At 39.3% G+C, this 22,076-nt stretch overlaps 1 protein-coding gene across 4 annotated transcripts in view; it reads left to right on the forward strand.

The window, feature by feature from the left end:
- Positions 1–22,076, forward strand: part of VCAN (versican) — a 107,259-nt gene that overhangs the window by 59,067 nt on the left and 26,116 nt on the right. For 3 of the 4 annotated variants that reach the window (XM_037142966.2, XM_053664475.1, XM_037142967.2), the window contains 4 exons: positions 5,232–10,442; positions 13,596–13,709; positions 15,615–15,728; positions 20,892–21,050. In XM_037142966.2, the coding sequence (XP_036998861.2) occupies positions 5,232–10,442; positions 13,596–13,709; positions 15,615–15,728; positions 20,892–21,050 (5,598 nt within the window). The remainder of the gene's footprint in view (positions 1–5,231; positions 10,443–13,595; positions 13,710–15,614; positions 15,729–20,891; positions 21,051–22,076) is intronic. The other variant, XM_037142968.2, reaches the window with a different exon arrangement.

Below are 22,076 nucleotides of genomic sequence, written 5' to 3' on the forward strand. Positions count from 1 at the left end.
TCGCCGAATGCACCTTAGCTAGCAGAGGGGATGGAGAGAGAAGGGTCACGGAATCGATGTTGGTCTCCTAACCTTTAGTTCAATCTCTCACCTCTGGGAGACTGAATATTGATATAAACATCACATTGTTTTCAATCATTAAGGTAATTAGGGATTCAAGAATATCTGACAAGATTTGGAGAGGGTGTTTATATTTTGATTACTGTGTCAATATTTTTTTAAAATAGCCTGAGTGGGCACCTTTTTTAGTGTCTCAGGTCTTAAAAATGCCAGAGAGTTTAGGATACCTGAGATAATGTGGTTGAAATTCATGCTGCGTGGTTTCCTTTGCTTTGTAGGAAGCCAGTTAACTTCTTATTTTAATTAAGAACATATCAAAGATGAAGGAAGTGCTAGCATTTGTTTTGGAGTGATTATTAGATCTATAGGTGTGTGTCAGAAAACTGAAACATATTAAAAAACTTTGAGTTTTTTCCATTAAATGCTATAGGTATTTCTCACATCCTTTTGTGTGGCTGTTGTGTTTTTAAAATGAGAAAATAAGATTTTTTGTTGCTCATTATATTTCTGCTGAGTAGATTGCTATATGCTTACATTTAATCGAAAGCTCTTAAATTTCAATTGTCAAATTCCCTGAAGAGAACATGAATGTTATTAGCGAGTGGCCTGTGCATCTTGGCAACTATGTTTTGTGCCCACTGACAGTATGACTGGAAGGCTTGTGCTATGTCTACAAAACTCTGCCATGAAGTGCTTAAAAATACTTGGTGAATAGTTTGAGGTCAGCTAGCAATAAAGCTTGGTGTGGAAGGCCACTAAAAAAATCTATTAACCATGGTACCAGTTTATTCAAATCAAGCTGTTAAAATACATTCACATAACCATAGAAAAGATTATACACACACTTCTGTAGAGTTCTGTGGTTTGACTCTTAAAATCCAAATAAAAGTTATATTGCCTTGAGAATAAAATTCTAAAATAGAGCAGTCTTTTTATAAAGACGCGTTCATCTAAGAGGTGTAAACATTAATTGCTCCATCAAGTAGCACTGTTAATACAAAACAGAGTGGATCACAATTTTGGAATGATATACCTGCTTTCACAATAGCACTGGTGCTCACCCCCACCCTCACCCTACCACCATGTCCTACACAGAAACTTTTCTAAGTTGCACTGATTATAGCTTTTGCAGCTTTCTGATAACCTGTATAGTGGGTAACAGGTGGCAACAAGAAAAGGGGGCAAAGAAGTAATTTTGACAACTGAAGAGATACAAAGAGCAAATAGGAATAGGGATTAGATGTGAGGTGGTGATGTTGGGAGCACCTGTGGCAGGAAAGACTTCACCTGTTTCTGCTAGACAGATTTCACCGCCATACCCTCGTGGGACTTTTAAAAGAATAAGAACAATTGACTACACTAAGAGGGTAACATATAAATTTATCTGTGGAGAATCTGTTGGCAGAAAAAATTAACTTCAGAGCCCTAGGCAATCCCTTATCCTCACATTGATATTAAGAAATCCAATGAAAACATTTGGAAGTTGAGTAAACTTACTTAAACAATGAATATTCATAGGTTAGTTGTAAGAATATCCCTTCAGGAAAAAGGACAGAAAGTAATTTCAACTGTTACTGTGTATCTTTGTTTTCTTTAAGAATTCTCATTTAGTGAAAGATTTTTATAATATCAAATGAACGCATTTTGTAATACATTTTTCCTTTTCAATCACTGTTCATTCTCATGTGCTTATGGTTCTTTGGTCATTGCCAGCTTTGTGGTATAGCAAGAAGCTTAAAATGATTCTATGTTTCTGCTATACTGAAAGCAAGTGAGATCAGATACTTAACATGCAGGTGAAAAAAGAAATTATAATTTAAATATAATGTTTGGTATGTGTACACTCAAAATATTTCCTTTTAAAATATAGTAAAAGGAATTTAATTCTGCCATTTCTCTAATCTCTTGTCAAGAACATTTGTTTTTGAGAGAGCAGAATGAGACCCATACACAGGAGGGAGAGAGAGTTGAAAGATAACTCGGAGTCTTAGTTCTCTATAAAGTCGGTAGATAGGTGTCTGCTCTACCGTCTGATACATAATCGGTGCTCGGTCAGTTCTGTGCAGTCAGTTGGCTCCTGAAGAGAGAACACCATTGGGCGGCAGGTATGGTTGTAGTTAATTAAATTCTGTGTGCAGAACCAGTGGGCAGCTGAGCTGTGTTTGTACAGAGTACTCAAAGGCCATCTCTCTGCAATGATTTATTGCCACGATTGAAATATGGTGATATGTATTTAGATTAGAAAATGGGATATACCGCATCCAACAGCTGAGTCTTTCGGCAAAATATTCTGGTACTGTGATGTGATGTACCCAGGGAAACCTTCATAGATTTATGAGTAATAAGAAATGTTAGACTTCGTTACCCAAGAGGAAAATGGAGTCTAAGAATGTTACACTTTGTTCACTGGAACTAAAATTGCAGAATATAATTGAATTAAGTAGATGTAATAAGAGTTGATAGTGAAATTATATAAGTTGTGGATTCCCAATTAGTGTTCTTCTTGAAAACCAGTTTGTTTTTAAGTATTCATTCTTTTGTGAAACATTTAGGTGAACATTGTAACGTGTCGGTTTCTGGACACACTGATTCCCTGGCAACCTTAGTGTCTTCTCTCTCCGCTGTTTCCACTCCGCTCATTTTTGGAGCCTCCAACGCCATACTGACAGAACTTCTCTCTATAGTTATTCACTGACAAGTTCATGGAATCTCTTTGTGTCAGTCTTGAGTTTTTAAATATTATTTTTAGAAGAAATGTATTTAGAAGCTCATACAGATCCTATAATAACAATGAGTGCTTTTACCTTGTTCCTGGCCTAAGAGTTTTTAAATAAATGGTACTGAACAGTTATTTTCTTATTGATCCTTGTGTTTGGCTAGAGAAGCTTGGCTGAATGGTTAGTTTTATCTCCATTATTTATAAAAAGGCAAAAAATGTGGTGGTGATTTTTTTTATATTCTAGATACAGATTCATGTCTCTTATTTAAAATTCTTTCTGTATTTAAATGAAAGGTACTATGTGAATTTAGTGTCTGTGTGTGTGACACTTAATGTGAATTCTAGTTTTATTGACACCTAATGAAAAGGGTTGAAGGTAAAACAAATGTACTGTAAACATTAAGATAGGCACATTTTAAAAAAAATATTTATTTATTTTTGGAGAGAGGGGAAGGGAAGGAGAAAGAGTGGGAGAGAAACATCAATGCGTGGTTGCCTCTAATATGTCCCCTACTGGGGACCTAGCCTGCAACCCAGGCATGTGCCCTGACTGGGAATCGAACCAGCGACCCTTTGCTTCACAGGCCTGTGCTCAATCCACTGAGCTACACCAGCCAGGGCAAGATAGGCACATTTTTGAAGCTCCAGTTAAATCCCATGAAGTATGGAGTAGTTTAACAGACTAGCTTAACTCGACCATATTCAAATAGTATTAGTGAGAGGCTATTAATTTGGTGATTAGATAAAATTATTGATGTGGTATTTTTAAAGATTCATCAGTAAAAAGGCATTTAAAATGTATTGTCTTACAGATATTTAAATGTATGTGCATATTTATTCTCTTTTTTTATAGCGACAGGTGGGCTTCATATATTAAAAGTGTTGTTATCTGTAAATTTTACTGTGTCCTCTTTTAAATATACACAATCTGGGGCACTATAAGATCACTGTAACAATTTCCATGATCTAATATTAAACAAACTTATTCATTTAATTATACTTTTTGAAAAAAGGTAAGGCATTTAGTCATTTTCTTGAGTGGCAATTAGGAGGAGTTGCATCAGCTACAGCAGCAATCATCCACACTTGCTTTTATGTTTTTGTGATACACTAGAGTCAGGCATTGATCTCACTTTCCTTATGGTGGAATTTTTTTTCATTCATTTGAATACCCATGAGCCTTGCTTACGTAGTTGAAAAGACGGGTGTGCGGCAGGGAATGGGGTTGAGACATAACAAATGTGTGAAACTCATGAGGAAGGACATGTCATTCGGGTAAGAGTGAGCTATCCCTACACGAATGGTCTCTTATGGAGATAGTACAGTGAAGATGGGGTACAGAGATGTTTTCTTCTTGGTTTTCATTAGAGCAAGAGGAATAAATGCAAATGTAGTATATATATGTCTTCTAGCTACATAAAGGTCTTGTGCTTTTTGTTTTAAACAAACCATAGTTAAAAATATAGAAGAAGCTTTGTAGAGCTTTTATTGATAGTTCATATATATCTATATTTATGTTGATACATAAAGAATCAAGCAACACTGGTTCCTTCTCTGTAGGGTCTTTTCTGACCATTGGTAAGGGCTAGATGTCAATCCTGTCATGCATAGAAGGGAGTGGCTTCTGGCAACAGGAAGTGTCTCCCTGCCGTGGGGGTCAGGTGTGGCTCCAACGTAATGATTCTTCCTGTAATCTTCTCAGGTTCAGCCTGAGCACCTTCAGCCTGAACGTGTGCGTCATGGATTGGGGCTAGGCGGAAAAGAATCCTGCCATTGTGCTTGTGGGGGACCAAGGGGGCGACTCTGCAGTCGCTGGGCTCTGCTTCGCCTTCTTCACGGGTCACCGCACCCCTGGGCACCTCTTCACGCCAAGTCTTGTCTCCCTGTTGCTTTGGGGAGGGCTTCTCACTGCAGTGTAAAAGCACTAGAAAGAAACTTCTCTGCTTTTCCAAAGACAGTCTTCTTAAGACAAATCATGAGAAGAGGCCAGTAGGAATCACTTCGCATTTTCTTATTAAATAGAGGGTGGCTAGGCATCCCCTTACACACAGGACAATAGCCAATTGCTTTTTCTGCATGAGTTAGTAAAATGACCTTAATTTTTAATTTTCTTTTCAGTTCACACAAAGATGGATTTCCACATTTCACCTGTATAATGTGTATATGCGATTGCTTGTTTCATTTTATAGACACTGTTTTGTAAAACTTGTCAAAGAGTTTTCATACCTTGTTTTTATACTCTTAAGTTGGATTTATTCTTCTTATTGTTGATATGCAACAGCAAATCCGAAGCCTGTGAACCGTGTGTAGAAGAATGGTTGTACTTCGTGTGGAGAGATGTGAACCCTTCCTTATGTGTGAATGTGATCTGCCAGCCTTGCTATCAGTTCCTCCTGTCATACGCTGCCACCTGTTTTATTTAAGTATTGTGAAAACTCTTTGTTTTTTTCAGGTCGAATGAGTGATTTGAGTGTAATTGGTCATCCAATAGATTCAGAATCTAAAGAAGATGAACCTTGTAGTGAAGAGACAGATTCAGAGCACGACCTAATCGCTGCGATTTTGCCCGAGTTAATTGACCTAGATCTGTACCACAGTGAAGAAGATGAGGAGGACGACGAGGACTGTGCAAATGCTACTGACCTGACAACCACCCCATCCGTGCAGTACATAAACGGGAAACACCTAGTCACCGCCGCGCCCAAGGACCCAGAGGCGGCAGAAGCCAGGCGCGGCCAGTTTGAGAGCGTTGCCCCTTCTCAGAATTTTTCAGACAGCAGTGAGAATGGTGCTAATCCTTTTCTCGTGGCCGAAACTGGATCATCTACTGCTGTGCAACCAAATGAATCTAAAGAGACAACTGAATCACTTGAAATGACATGGAAGTCTGAGATTTACCCTGAAACACCTGAACGTTTTTCAAGTGGTGAGCCTGATGTGTTCCCCACGGTCCCAGTGCGTGAGGGACAAGCCACAGAGAGACCGGAATCAGCCACAGAGAAAGGTCCTGAACTTGATAATCTGGTACGTGAACATAGTGTACCTCTGTTTCCTGAAGAAGCTTCAGGAGATGCTCCCATTGACTCAGAATCCTCAGAAATGATCTTTCCAAGGGTAACAGAAGTAACATTTGGTGAAGAAGCAGAAAAAAGTACTTCTATCACATATACCCCACGTACAGTTCCAAGCTCTGTGTCAGCAAATATTTTGGAGGACGTAACGGTTACATTAACAGGAAACCCCCGACCCGCTGACCCATTGTCCACTGTGGGAAGCTCATTGGATATAACCCCTAGGCAAATTGTAGAGCTCTCTGGGAGTCCTTTGATTCATATTCCAGACGGCTCTGGGGAAGCAGAAGAAGATAAAGATAAAATGTTCACAGTGGTAACTGATTTATCACAGAGAAATACTACAGATACTCTGCTTACTTTAGACACTGGCAAGATAATAATTACAGACAACCTTTTTGATGTTCCTGCAACTGCTGTTTACTTGGTGTCGCAACAACCTTCTACAGAAGCAGCGCCCACCAAATTTGTAAGGGGAACAGACACTTCCGAGTGGGTTTTCAGTACCTCTCTTGAGGGAAAGCAAAGGAAAGATGAGGAGGAGGGAACTGCAGGTTGGATGACCACAGTTCAGCCACCTTTGCCCCCACAAAGATCAGATCAATTAATTTTACCCTCTGAATTAGAAAACTCAAGTGAAGCTACACCCAGTGATTCGGCATCTACTACCAGGAACAGTTATATATCCTTGACAACACCCACACAGTCTGAAAGGGAAATGACAAGTTCTAATCTTGTCTTTACAGAAACAAGTGTTTTAGAGAATTTGAGGGCAGAGGTGAGTGAGCCCAGCGGTAGCAGTCAACCTGGGGTTCAGAAAGGGCCGTTCTCCATCCCAGGTAACCCCTCCCCTCCTTTTATGGAGCAGAGCTCTAGAGAAGCTGCTGCTGACCCAGGGACCACCACTGTCTCTTCATTTTCATTACATTTAGAGCCTGAAACTCAAATGAAAAAAGAAACAGCCCGCACCTCATCTCCCCACGTAGAAACTATATTTCCTTTCAAGCCAACAGGACAAGTGATGGACAGAGAGGTTGCTGAAGTTATCAGCCAAACATCCCAGGAAAACCTTGTATCAGAGATTTTAGGAGAGCCAGCTCATGGGATGGAAATAAAGGGCTTTTCTACAGATTTTCCTTTGGAGGAAGATTCCAGTGGTGACTTTAGGGAATACTCATCAGTATCTAACCCTGTAACAAAAGAAGAAACAGTGATGATGGGAGGCTCTGGGGATGTGGCATTCACAGATACTGAGATTTCACCAACAGCAGTACCTACTTCAGGTCCCACCCATCATGGAGCTGACACAGAAGGACCTGCTAACACTCTGGTCGGCATGGCACCCTTCCCTTGGGAAGAGTTCCCAGCCTCAGCCGAGGGATCTGGGGAGCAAGTGGTCTCAGTCAATAGCTCTGTTGACCAAGTGTTTCCCAGTGCAGTGGGAAGTGTTTTTGGTACAGGACCCTCAATTACTTACCGAGTTTTGGAAGAAGAAGGTACTATCAAGGCAGCTGATACGAGATCCACTGTTTTACCAAGAGCAGAAACTGAAAGTACTGAAGCTTCAACAGAAAAGGGGGAAATAAAGGTTGATGGCTTGGTTTCAACAGACTTTCCCCAGATGATGGAGCCAACCAAACTGTGGTCCAGGCAAGAAGTAAATCCCATAAGACAAGAAATTGAAAACAAAACAGCATCAGAGGAAAAGACTCAAGATCAGAAATCTTTGGAACCCTCTCAAAGCTCTGTTGCACCAGAACAAACAATTTTTGACTCACATACATTTATTGAAACTGGATTTAGAACTGCGGATTATTCTACACTAACAACCAAGGAAATGTATCATACTGATGAAGAAATGGAGGAGGAGGAAGGCACTTCCTTAGTTGACATGTCTACTCTAGATCCAGGTTCAAAGGATGTGGAACCCTATACTACTCTCCCCGAAGTTACTGAAAAATCCCAGTTTTTCTTAGCTACTGCCTCAGTGACTGAATCTATATTAACTGGAAGCATAGTTACAGATGCATCAATCAAACAGGAAGAAAGTATCAAACGCTTTCCCAAAGTTATGAGACCAATAATTAAAGAGTTAGATACTAGTGTATTCTCTGGCCTGGGATCAGGAGAAGAAGTTTTGCCTACTGCAATATCAGTGGATTTTACTGAAATGGAACAAATCATTAGCACGTTATATCCCCAGACTTCTAAAGCGGAAAGTACAGAAACCAGCATCTCAAGTGATACCACTGAAGATGATGAGGGAATGGAAAATGCAGCAAATGAAGTTAGGTCACTCTTTTCTAAAACGGATAGCATCTCTGAAGATAGTGAAACAGCAGCCAGCACAACCTCACTAGGAATTTTAAGTGACAACAGGACAGAAGGACCCTCTATAGCACCTCTCACTTTCTCCACAGACAATGAACATCCTCAAAATCAGACTCACAGTTGGGAAGAAGAAATTCAGAGTAGTCAAGCACAACCCACTCTTGAAGAATTCTCTAACAAGAATTCTTCAGTAGCAGAAACTAGAGAGAGAGCAACCTCTTCTACTGATTTTCTGGCTAGAACTTATGGTCTTGGAGTGACCAAAGGGTCTGTTACATCAGCACCGAAACCATCTGACTTGTTTTATGAACATTCTGGAGAAGGATCTGGGGAATTGGATATAGTTGATTTAGTCCACACTTCTGGAACTACTCAGGCAACCAGGCAAGGAAGCACCACATTTGTTTCTAATAGATCCCTGGAAAAATACCCTGAGGTCTCAAGTCCTAAAGCCAATAATGCAGACGGATTCCCGACAGTTTCAGTGGTGTTGCCTCTTCACTTAGAGCAGAATGAAAGCGCCACAGATCCAACTACCACACTGTCAAGTACAATATCATATAAGAGGTCCACAGAAGGTGCAGATAGTTTCCAAGACCATTACAGGGGATTTGAGTATTCCACCTGGAAACCTGACAGAAAAAAAGCCACTGAAAATATTATTATAGATCTGGACAAAGAGGACAAGGATTTATTACTAACAATTACAGAGAGCACTGTCCTTGAAATTCTACCTGGGCTGACATCAGATAAAAATACTATCATAGATATTGATCACACTAAACCTGTATATGAAGACATCCTTGGAATGCAAACGGAAATAGATCCAGAGACACCAGCAGGACCACATGGCAATAATGAAGAAAGTGCTCAAATTCAAGAGAAGTACGAGGCAGCTGCTAACCTTTCCTTAACTGAGGAAAACTTAGAAGGTTCTGGTGATGCTCTTCTGGCTATTTATACTCAGGCAGGGCATAATGAATCCATGACTTCTGAAGACAAAAACCAATTTGAGCATAGGGGCTTTATCTTAACAACCGAGATCCCCATCCCAAGCACAGAAACAGAATTAGATATTTTACTTCCCACAGCAACATCCCTGCCCATTCCTAGTAAATCTGCCACAGTTCATCCAAATACTGAAGAACCAAAAACTGAAGCAAAAGCCCTGGAAGACATCTTTGAATCAAGCACTTTGTCTGATGGTCAAGCTATTGCAGACCAAAGTGAAGTAATATCAACACTGGGTCATTTGGAAAGGACACAGGAGGAGCAAGAGGAAAAGAAATATCTAGGTCCTTCTTTTCAGCCAGAACTCTCTTCAGGAGCTGGGGAGGCACCAACAGATTCTACCCCCCACGTAAGTATTGGTACTGTCCATCCTATGGCTCAGAGTTTAACGGAAGCACCTGATGCGATGGAAGAATCTAATCCCCCAGATTACACTGATACCACATCATCACTTCTGGCCTTTGGAAAGTTGTCGTCTGAGATGCCGTCATCTCCATTCACTGTTCATTTAGGCAGCGAAGCCACTGAACACACAGAGGGACCTCAGACAAGTGCTCTGCCCGGCACATCTCGAATGTCCCCAGGAAATTTTGCAAATATTGAAATGAATCTCAAACCATCAAGTGAAGAGTACTTTCACATAACTGAGCCTCCATCCTTACCTCCTGACACAGAACTAGAACTTCCTGAAGCTGAAAATAAACCTACATTATCAGAACAAATGGAAGCTTCTCCCACAGAAGTAATTGTTGCAGAAGGAACTGCGATTCTCCAAGATTCCCCCAACAAAACCAATGTTCGGCTTTCTGGAGAAATGAACAAGGTATTTTCTAGTGAGAGAACACCTGAGGCTGGAAGTATTGTCACAGCTGCAGGTGAAATTAAGTTAGAAGGCGCTACACTGTGGCCACACTCTAGTTCTGTTCCTGCAGCTTATGGGGCTGAGGCAGGTGGGGCGGCTCAGCCCAGCCCGCAGACTTCTGGGAAGCCCACTGCTCTTTCCTCTCTGGAAATAAACTCTGAAACACAAGCAGCTTTGATCAGAGGGCAGGATTCCACAGTAGCAGCATCAGAGCAGCATGTACCAGCCATAATTCTTGACTCCAATAATCAGGCAACAGTACGCACTGCAGAGTTAAATATTTCACTTCCAACACCATCACTTTACCTTCTGAAAACTTCTAATGAAACCAGTTTCCTGATTGACATGCATGAAGAGTCAGTGGAAGGCACAGCAGTCTATTTACCAGGTAAGGTCACAACACTGAGGAATCTGTTTCCAAACCCGGAAGCAGTCCCTTGGCCTAGCATATATGTATGTAGTTTTTATTGTGATGTTAAATCAGGGGAGATTTCTATATTGTTCACAAAGCAGCAGGCCAGGCCACAGTATTGAGTCCATAATGAGGTGCAAAGAAAGTAAGTATAGATAATTTCTGAGCTTTGTATTTTTGTATGTTTTAGAAACAATGTATAATTGCATCAAGGAAAAATTGAAAATGTTAATGGTGTAAAAGTTAATTTTTCTTTTACTCACAACTACAGTATCGCTTTCTCATATGTCCCATAGCCACACATGTTAATTTTAAAAAAAGAAAAAAATTCTTAGAAATTTCTCGCTGATAAGCGATAATGTGGCAATATCGAAGTTTGTCAGGCCTTTAAAATTTGACAGCAGTGAATAGCTCTAAAGCATTTCACATAATTTGTGCAATATCAGTTATTCATTCATATTTGTTTTTTCAATTTTTATTTAATGTCCTTGCTCCAGACAGCCTACATGAGTGCTTCTAACACAGTGCCTAGACACACTGGGTGTCAGGGTACACATTTAGTATTGAAAGAGGATTTCTGTTTTTTTTTAATTGACCTTTGCAAAGAAAGCCATCCAGCACACACAGCCCTCCCCATTTATGAGAGAAGTTCTGTAATTTGCCCCGGGCTGCACTGACCCACACACTACGGGAAAAGTGGAATTCGAACGCAGATCTGCCCCATTCCAAAGTCCATGGTCTTTCCACTGATCTTTGCTGGTTTCTTATTAGTGTAAAAATGGATAATTGGTAGTTAATGATATGTAAACCATACATCTTGGAATATTTACATTTAGAAATTATTTTCCTTTATTCTAGATGGATAATGTAGAAAAGTCCTTTGTAATGGTGGTTTTCCAGGAATATTAGGAAAACAGCAATGTCAGTAGAATCTATAAGTAACCACCACCCAGCTACTACTTAGAAAAAGAAAAAAAATCAGTACTTCAAAGGCCATTTGATTGAAAATACGTTTTATTTTAATGAGCATGCTTTATAGCATGGCTGTACTTAGAATTATTCTTCTGATTTGTTTCCATATTACCTTTTGTGCCACTCATGCTTCAGTTTGTTGTGCTTCAGATAAAGTCACAAAGTGCAACTTTTATAAATGACTTAATATTTTATGAATAAAATATATCAAATGTGGTTGATGAATTTGTTTCTGTCGTCACTCTGGATTTAATCTGTAAATGATAAGCAGGTAATCTGGCCGATATTTATTCTTTTGTAATTTAGTTAAAATATAACTCAGGTTGGTGAAATTATGATACAGAAATCATTGGTAATAACTATATATTGAGAGAGAATTAAGTTTGACAAATGAACGAGAGATGCGTACGAGTTATCCAGTCCACAGTATTTACCTGGAGGTAGAGTTTGCGTCTTCATTGCAAAATACATTGTCATTTTAGATTACTTCAATGAACAACCATTCACATTGCATTGCCTGGTTTATCTGCTGCAGATTCAACTTTCAGAGGTTAATTCAAATTGTGTAGCGAAGAATGAAAATTATAAAAATAAAAATTTCTCCTAATCTAAGCTAGTTTAAGTTCACAGAAAGTCTCACTTTCTTGCCAACTCCTGTTCCATACTCAGCGTGGTATCTAGTGTCTGTGGCGGGAACAGTAATAGTACATCCCACACGTGTAGGACATCACAGTTTTACCAAGCGCTTTCTCCTAATGTCGTGTTGACTTTGTCCTGAGGGCAACGTGTAGATGCGTTGTGGACTGTAGCCTTGTCATCTAGGCAGAGTACTTGGAAAGACAGAGGCTAAAGCGGCTATAGGGAGCTTTCAGATATTGTTAGGACTGTATGAGAAAAAGTCTTAGAAGAATTGGAGTAGCTTTTGGAGAAGTAGGTGTAAGCATCTGTAGCCTAATTAGCCTAATGTTGAACCTACACAAAGAGGGTGTGACTGTATCAAGCTTTCTAGTAGTTTTGAATTTGCTTAACACTCAGAAAGTTTGAGTTTAATTTTCTTTTGTAGAAAAGAATCAATTATCTTCTATAGCAATACCTTCTTTATCCTGATAGTCCTTAAGTGCATGTTTTATAAGAAGACATCTTTTCATGTGTAATCATTTCAGGGTTTGGGGTCTTAAGATTCTTGAAAATAGGTTGTAGCCCATATATAACCATTTATCTTCATTATTTTATAAAGCTTTAAACTGTAATATGGGTTTCTGAACACTTTGAAATAAGCAATTCTAGAAAAATATTCAAATAAATATAAGCTATAAAAGTAAAAACAACCATCCAAGACTTGTTACAGAATAAAATATGTACTTCAAATAGTGTAAAAGTATTTGCATTTAGTAAACATATTTTAAACTGTTTCTCTCCATAAATTTGTGTCTTTGGTCTATCTATCTGCTAGGAGTTTTAATTTTATTTTAATGAGAAAAACTGTAATGAAAATTGGGGATTTCATTTTAGGTGAGGTTTTTGTGTTTGGGTTTGTTTTTATACAGTAGAGTTTAATCCATGTGTTGCTTTTCTTCAAGTATAGTTTAAAGGAGTACATTTGGAACGTGTTTTTGGAAAAAGCATATTAATGTAGCAGAAGAGACTTCAGTGCACACTTTCGAAGAAAAACAGTTTCTGAGCATTAAGTGGTAAAAGGCAATAATAATTCAAATGATGGTAACAAGCCAATCTGCTAAAAAGAATGCATGTTCTGTGTATCCAGCCATTTCACATGAACTAACCTCATTTAAAAGAATACATTTCCATTCACTGTGCACATATGTGTAATCATTTTTGACTAAAATCAGTTGCCATTATCATGCCAACTAAATCTGCAGTAGAATATATTAGTTGCCAGATACTGTACAAAATATTGTTTAAAATAATAATGATTGAATCCCAGAAATGAATAGATGCAATTTGTAACAATTTGTTAATAATGCCAAGAAACAACACTCCAGAGAGTAAAGTTAATGTTAACTTTTATGTGTAGTATCTCTAAGTTGCTATGGTAAACCTTATATGTTATGGTAGCAATAAATGGCATCTTATGCTAAAATACATCGAAAGTTAGAGATGAGCCTAATCACTTTTCTTACTTTCCTGAACATGAAGGACCTGATCGTTGCAAAACGAACCCATGCCTTAATGGAGGCACTTGCTATTCTACTGAAATTTCCTATGTGTGCACCTGTGTGCCAGGATACAGTGGTGACCGCTGTGAACTCGGTAAGACGTCCTTGCCCAAAAGAGTGCTATGCTTTTCCAAAAGACGTATTGGGGGAGACTTTATATTGCTCAAATCAATTGGAGGGTTTCAGGGAAACCCATATGTAGATGAACTCTGTGTTCAGTGAAGTTACAATCACAGTGTAATTTAGGTAGATTCTGGGAAATGGGCACAGATGGTTACTGAATTTTGCTCATATATCAAAGACTCAGTGAAGTTTACTGAGGTCAGCTATGTGTTTTTTTTACAGATAGGCTTTCTACAAATATAACGTTGCATCAGTATTAAGAAAAAATATTAGTCTAGCCTCCAAATCTGCATATCAATAATGATCAATTTAAGTACAACAGAGTTTTACAAAGCAATATTTTAAAACTAAGGAGTTTAGCTCATATTGATTGAATAAAGAAGGCCCACCAGAGGTAGTGGAATAAAATTGCCAATGCCATATTAAAAGAGTACTTGTCTTAAAAAAAGAAGCCAACAGAGTTAGTAAGCTTTATCTGTGTGCTGATTAGTGGGGATATAGATATAGCAATAGATAATATTTAAGGAATAATTACATATTAAACACTATACATATATATATGCATGTATCTGGCTTGTGTTCATTTTACGTTAAAGTCAATTCGAAGTAGTTAAATAGCAATGTATGTGAAGCTCTTAGAGCAGTAGTGGTCACTTAGCAAGCACCATGGAAGTGTTTGATATCATTACTATAAATATTATTATTAAGACCATTTCTTTAGGTAAGAATCATTATATACCTCTTGGAAATTTAATTTATTTTGTATATTCACTTTAAAAGTATTCCTTTTGTTTCATATAAACATTAATGAACATTTCAGTGAAATTGCAAAAATGCTATGGGGTGAAGTCATTAATTTCATCTGAAGAAATCATTCAAGTCTTTGTAGAATGGTTGCATTTGATAAAAATATAAAAGGTGGGGAGGAGTTTGATTGGTTTTGGTGGGGACCTCAGGTACCAAACAAAAGGTGGAGACCACAAACTGCAGGAAGCATCTGTGTGACTGCAATTATTGGGGTTTGTCTACTTAGGGGTTTGTGGGAGAGGAACATATGGGGATAGGGCAGCAGATCAGATCCAGGTAGGTCCGAGGAGGTCCTGAAGGCGTGTACTCAATGGCTGTGCTTTATACTCTGGTGGAGGGACGCTGAGACTTTAGTGTGCATCAGAGTCACCTGGAGGGCCCCATAAATACAGACTGTTGTTACTCCACGCCCACTATCAGATTCAGTAGATCAGGAGCGGGCCTGGGAGTGTACATTTCTAACATCCTCAGGTGATGCTGATGCTGTCCAGGGACCACACAATGAGAACAACTGTCCTGGGATCTAAGGGGGGATGTTTGGAAGCCAAGACTAGAACTGCCATGACTGTGCTCAAAGGAGGTGGCAGTCAGCGGAGCGAAGGATACATGGGAGAGGGAAGGCCCCGGGGTTGGGAGGCTGGTGGGTATTTTCAGGATCCCATGAGTGAGGTCATAGAAGCATGCGCCAGGATTTGGTGTGAGTAGGCTAGACTAAAACTATTCATTTTAAGGCTCATGTGACTCATTTAAAAGAAATGGATACAATGATGCTCCTCTAGTATCTTTGAAATATTCTTAAGGTTGCCAGGTATTTATCAAATATCGAATATAGAAATAGGGAGGTCAGTTAAATTTGTATTTTAGATAAACAAGAATAATATTTTTATTTTAAGTGTGCCCTAAATATAACATGGGACATACTTACACTAAAAAAAAGTGTTTTTTTCTTTTAAATCTGAAATTCAAATTAAACCGGCTATCTTGTAGTTTATTTAGCAGCCTTACACTGAACACAATCCTTTGACTCTTTTTGAAAGTACTCTTGTGACCTTCCATGACTTTATTTCAGATTTTGATGAATGTCACTCTAACCCCTGTCGCAACGGAGCCACGTGTGTTGATGGTTTTAATACATTCACGTGCCTCTGTCTCCCCAGCTATGTCGGTGCCCTTTGTGAGCAAGGTAAGTGCTATTGCAGCATTTGTATAATGAGCCTTATTGATACTTCATTTCGAATGTTACTTGTAGATAGACTTTTGCTGTAAAGATTTGGATGTTTTTAGTAATTTTGGCCACACTGCATATTCTTTCCTGCAGAGGAAATTCACAGGTTACCTAAAAACATTTAGTTTCCTTCGGTGACCATAGCCCACAACATCTGAAAACCAGTGTTGAGTTGATCATTTTTGTTTTGATGATAGAATGCAATTGCTTATGGATGCACTGAGCTGAATTTAGGACTAGATAGGCAACAAAAAGAACATTGTTATACGTATTCTTCCTGGGGACAAATCAGGAATAGACTTTAATCCATGTATGTGGTTTGCATTGAGGAGTATTCAATGTTCGTTGCCTTTATTTTCTTCCCTTAAGCACTTGTGACTCAAGGGGCTTGTTTTTCACAGTATGTCATCTATGGGGAATGAGTTTATATAGTTGTTAGAATACATTAACTTTGGCTTGGCAAATACTATGTAAAAGATACTGTGGGTCTGCTGGACAGGAATTTTCCTACTGAAGAAGCATTTACTTTTTCTGAATGAAAGGTGTAGGTGCATGATGGCTTAAATCTCGAGATCCCTGTAATTTGCATTTTATGGCCAACGTGAGAGTGAAGGTTAGGTGGTTAATGGTAACATTTCTTAGTCCATCAATCAGAAACAAATTGCATGCTCAGCACACTAAACTTTGGAACATCAATTTCCTCTACTTACAGTCATACAGTGGTTTGGCTTTGACATGAGTGCCTAGTGCCAAACTTCCATTTCGCCAGACAAAATGAAAATGTATTAGACACTCAGACACATCGGTCTGGTCCTACATTCTGCTTTTCAGCATTAATCCAGACGTCACCACAATTAACGCAAAACTAAAAGGAGCCTGTATTAAACTGCCATTTGAAGGGGATGGCTGATGGCTGGGTTTTTAGGGTTTTTAGGGTTTATTCTCTCTCTCTCTCTTTATTGCATGGCATAAATCTGCTTCAGAATTTTAAAAGGTGAATATGAAAATTGACCAGGGAATTTTCTCATTGTTTTCCTTCTCCTTAAAGTAAAACAGTGAGAAAAACACTATTTGTTGAAGAAAACAAAGGGTCATACATCGAGTTATTAAAATATGTTTAAATGATGTTGACTGCCCTTCGTTCCAAGTACAAGGAGCAATTCAAAAAATCATTTGTTTGACAGGTGTGTATTGAGCACCCATTGTTTTCCAGGCACTGTCCTGGGCATTGCACACTGAGCTCTGAACAATGAAGATATAGCCCTTGACCTTGGTGACTCAGCCCAATTCTTGGCAGAGCAGAAGAGAACTATTTTTTGCATAGTTTATAGTTAACCAATGTTTCCAGGTACATCATTGCATTTGGTTGACCCAGTATTTTTATGCAGTATTATAAATGGGTCAGAAATTGAGGCTCAGAAAGGAGCAAGATTGTGTTCAAGGTCACACAGCTAATAAATTAGAGTGGGAAAAATGAACCTAAGCTGTCTTTTTTTAAAAGATTTTATTTATTTATCTTTAGAGGGGAAGGGGGGAAGGAGAGAAGGAGAGAAACATCAATGTATGGTTGCCTTTTGTGCATCCCCTGCTGGGAACTGGCCTGCAGGGAACCGGCCTACAACCCAGGCATGTGCCCTGACTGGGAATCAAACCGTGATTGGTTCGCAGGCCCACACTCAATCCACACTGAGCTACACCAGCCAGGGCTCCTAAGCTGTCTTTTACAGCCTAGCTTTTTTTTTTAACAACATTGTTACTCTTCTAAGGTAGCTCGCACAAATAAGCATTTTGTTCATGGGTGTACCTGGTGGAGCCAGGGCCCAGTTACCTTCTCCAACACTTTAAAGGAATTTTGTAATGAAAAAGATTTATTTTCCCCTCTCATTTCTGGTACCACCTAACTTTCTGGTACATTCTGTATTATCTTACAGCAAGTTTAACTTCCATCCATGCAGTCCTGAGAAAGAGCTGCCCCAGTCTGTTTACCAGATGCAGCTGTGCTTCTGTGATTTACTGCCAGGACTGTGAAAGATTGTTTTCTGCTCTTTTTCAGGTTGCCTAAGAACAAATGCTTTCTTCATTAACAGCAGCATTATTGTCTAAACAGTTTTCTGTCCAGATTTCACTGATGACTGGGTCATTGTTTCTTCAGCTGACCTTTTCTGTTCTCTGCCTTAGTAACACCCCAACTCCCGGTAACTGTGGAATGGGGCTACGTATTGATGGAATGGTAACAGATTTGAGATCTAGATGGGATCTCAGAACCATAGAAAGACAGTTCTGTACACACAGGTTGCCCCCAGCCAAAGTCGATGATACAGCTTGCCAGTGAGAAGTGCCTCAGTGTTGACAATTTCTTAAGACTTGACAGCTATATGTCAGAGGTGTTGAGAACACTGCGAGCATGTCATAAAGTGAACGGATTTTTTGGGAGGTTGTTTAAGAGCGGTAGTTTCATCTCCTGTGGTCATGAACAGGAGGTGTCCCCCCACCCTGCACCCGCCAACGTGTGCAGGTGAAATGAAACCTGGGGCTTTGTAGGGCAACCTGAGCACTGTCAGCGTTTTAAAGCATGAGAAGTATTTCCGTGTCAAATGAATCTTAAGACAGAACCACCCAAAAGGGTTGCCTTTTAATAAACAAAATACATGTTCCATTGCTTTTAGGTAAGATAGGGTAAACAGACTGCTTCTGGTACCTCCTTTCAGAAGAGAACCCCAGGAGATGCTGCCCGACACGCTGTTTTTCCTCATGCATACATTGAATGATAAAAGTTCAGTGAATCAGTGTGGATGGATATTTGGCTTTTTTAAAAAGCCACTTTGTCAAGTAGTGTTTTAGTACAGATAAATACATCGACCCTGTTTAGTTCTAACAGAAACCCTGCCCCTATTTTTGGAGCCGTGTTCTGACAGGAATGTGTGCATCTGCTAACTGAGACAGGTGTTGTAGCGGGGGCGTGGTCATGGAGCTGGGTTTTATGATCTTGTGTTTTTGTATGGGTGTAAAAGGAAAAATAATGATCACCTATTTTACTGATAAAAGATAAAACCAGACTAAAACCATTTGGGTTGATAGAAGATCAGAAAGCGTGTATAGAGGAATTGTTATGATACACGATTCAATAAATTAGGGACCCTCTAGAATTTTAAACTGTGTGTCTTAAAGTCAATGATGATAATCTCCAAGGTTAAGGAACACGGTGCTATTATAATGTTGCATTATTGACTTTGGCAGTAAGAGTGTTCTAAATTTTTTTCCAGTTTTCTTCCCATGTAAACTAACCCCCTCCTACATGACCATTGATTCCTCCACCACCACTTCCGTGTACCTCAGCTCAGAGTCCTTCATGAGAGCTCCACAAAAGGAAAATTATTACATCCAAGTAACCAAAATATGCTCATTCTTGGTCACTGAATGCTACTTTTATACCAAGTCATCTAGCTGTGTTTCGAGTCCTTTCCTATGAGATTTGGTGTCTCCAAATGGCACTTTACTAAAGCTCAAAGCCTCTGGTGCCCAAGATTTAAACCAATTAGTCATCTGTCTGTAAGTAAACAACAGGCCAGATAGACTAAACTGAAATGAAGACTGTTCTCAGAGATAAGTTGCATCTGTCATGTGATTATGACCCAAATAACTGAAGCCAGGGAAAAGTAAATTTCATCTCTCAGGGCGCATGCCTTCCCACAACTGTAGAAAGAGGAGTAAGTAGAGTGAGAATCAGGAGGCAATCTGACTTTTGATTTAGCCACCAAGTCTGATACATAAAACAAGCATTTATTTCATGGAGGAAGGTTTGGTGTGGTTTTTTTTATTGATCAGTAAATTTAAGGGAAGAACTGATGGTCATTAGCTAACATGGAAAGTTTTCTTGGTCCTTAACATGCTATGAACTTTACAGTTTTATTAGTTTAACATGTAGCATTTAAATATGTTTGTGAAAATTATTTTATTAAAATCAAAACTATTTCTATGTATTATTATCAAGTAGAATTGAACCCCACTTGTGAGTGTGAGTCTGAGAGGAGGTCACCACTGAGAATGCAGCTCTATGAGCAAGGCCGCTTTCCTATGAAAACACGTTAGAAATGGCAATCCAGGGAGTACAGCTGAAGCTTCCTGCCAGTGTAGCTCCAATACACTGACAAAATGTTTTCCTCCTACCAGGACACTGGTGACAGTGCACTCGTGTGGTGAAAAGGGGGGAAAGATAGATATATTTATCAACCCAGATAAAATGGCTTGGTGGGATACTGGGAATGCAGTTAAAGAACTTAGGTTTTGTCATGTTTAATAAATTTAAAATTTGGATACACTTGCATTTGCAGTTACCTGTATTCCTGCTATTTGGGGGAAGAAGGCATGCAGCCTTAGCTGTATCCCAGAGACTGCCTACTGATGAAGATTTGTTTCTCTTTGCAAATCTTACCTGGCCAAATACTGGCCACCTGCTGTCTCTCTGGGAGTTGGGAAGGGACTACTGCCAGACCTTTGAAGTCTTTGTGCAAGCATTCAGAATCCTATTAGCTGGAATTCTTATCAGTTAATTGATGCTCTTCAGAAAACTTTCATTTGTTAGGGATTAGCCCTAACTGCTTCACAAGTAAGCCAGTAGGCACTGCAGCCAAGGAGGTTTGGACTGCCCTCTCCTCCAGGCTTCTCTCCTGATAAGCTGGCTTTAATCAAGGAAATCGCAGTTAAATACTGGCTTTCTGGTGCAAAAAATGTATAGTAGGTCCTCATGAGATGTCCTCTCCAGGTTCTAAGACTTTAAGTAAAATGACGTCTTTATTTCATTCGAGTATATCAGGCCTGTGTCTAAGTAGAGGCTAATTGATAAAACACAGGAGTTAAGTTCATGTTATCTACATGATAACAAAGCAAAATTGGACAGAAAGACATTATCTGTTGACCTGATATACAGCCACCTGCTTGGCAGGAATCAGCTGGACCCTCTTCATCATACTTTTTTGGTCATTATGACCAAGTTTTATGAACCCGTTACTGTAGGGATGTTGCACTGATAGGCCTTGGGTCTTCTGTTAATGCTTGGATTGGTGGGCCAAGTTTAAATGACATAGGTGAGTTTATTAAGCCTCTTGCCTTATCTCTGCCCAGACACCGAGACGTGTGACTATGGCTGGCACAAATTCCAAGGGCAGTGTTACAAGTACTTTGCCCATCGACGCACGTGGGACGCGGCTGAACGGGAGTGCCGTCTGCAGGGCGCCCATCTCACAAGCATTCTCTCTCACGAAGAACAAATGTTTGTGAATCGTATGTACCAAATATACACGGCTTTCCTGAAGCTGCTACACTCATCCTCACCACCTGCTTAGCTTTCTCTCCATCTACCACCACCAACAAAAAAGTAGCTTTCTTTCTCAGTTCTGATTCAACTTAAGTCCTTCATCTGCGAACTACTTAAAGTCATCTCTCCTATATGAGTCCCCTGTTTTTGGAAACATTCAGCTATACCATAGGAAGGCATTTCTTGGTCAGCCAGCACTAAGAGGTGAAACAGCATGATATAGATCAGGGGTGTCACTCATTTTCACGGGGGCGACATCAGCCTCGTGGTTGTCTTCAAAGGGCCGAAATAATTTTAGGACTGTATAAATGTGACTACTCCTTAACTATTAAGGAGTTGAAATTACATTCGGCCCTTTGGAGGCAACTGCGAGGCTGATGTGGCCCCTGGTGAGAATGAGTTTGACGCCCCTGCTACAGCTCGAATACATGAAATTGCTTTGATCATTTTTTGACTTACAAAAATGGTGACCTCTTATGGTTCAGTATAATTATGCTGATGGTTATTGCCTTTGTGGTCTGTGTTTTGAATATGCACATGCACGTGCTGTCTGAAGTGAAAGAGAACATTGCTTTCAGTTATTGCCGTCCCAGTAATTAAGATTGAATTGTTAATAGTGCCCTATTTTTATCCTCTGTGCATAATTTGTTCTCATTCAAGTTTCTAATTATTTTAGACCATAGAAAGTGGACTTTCATATTATGATAATGAGTAGATGGAGACAATGCTATGAAACTTACCACCAAAGCTGTTTACTAATTCTTTAAACTATAGCAAAGATGAGGGCAGCTAGGTTTTACGTAGCAAATATGTAAAAATTCTTGGTTCATAAAGCATTGTTTGATGCTTTGTTAAATATGTTCTCCTGATGCTATCTTTTAGAAATATGATTGTTAACCTGCAATTTGGATAGAGGTTCATTTAACTTTTTTGTATGACATGCTTACCTGTGACTCATTTTATAGTGAAAGCCATTATTTTTGAGGAAATTC

The sequence above is a fragment of the Artibeus jamaicensis genome, unplaced genomic scaffold (genome assembly GCF_021234435.1).
Source record: "Artibeus jamaicensis isolate MK-2021 breed Jamaican fruit bat unplaced genomic scaffold, CSHL_Jam_final contig_373, whole genome shotgun sequence".
NCBI lineage: Eukaryota > Metazoa > Chordata > Mammalia > Chiroptera > Phyllostomidae > Artibeus > Artibeus jamaicensis.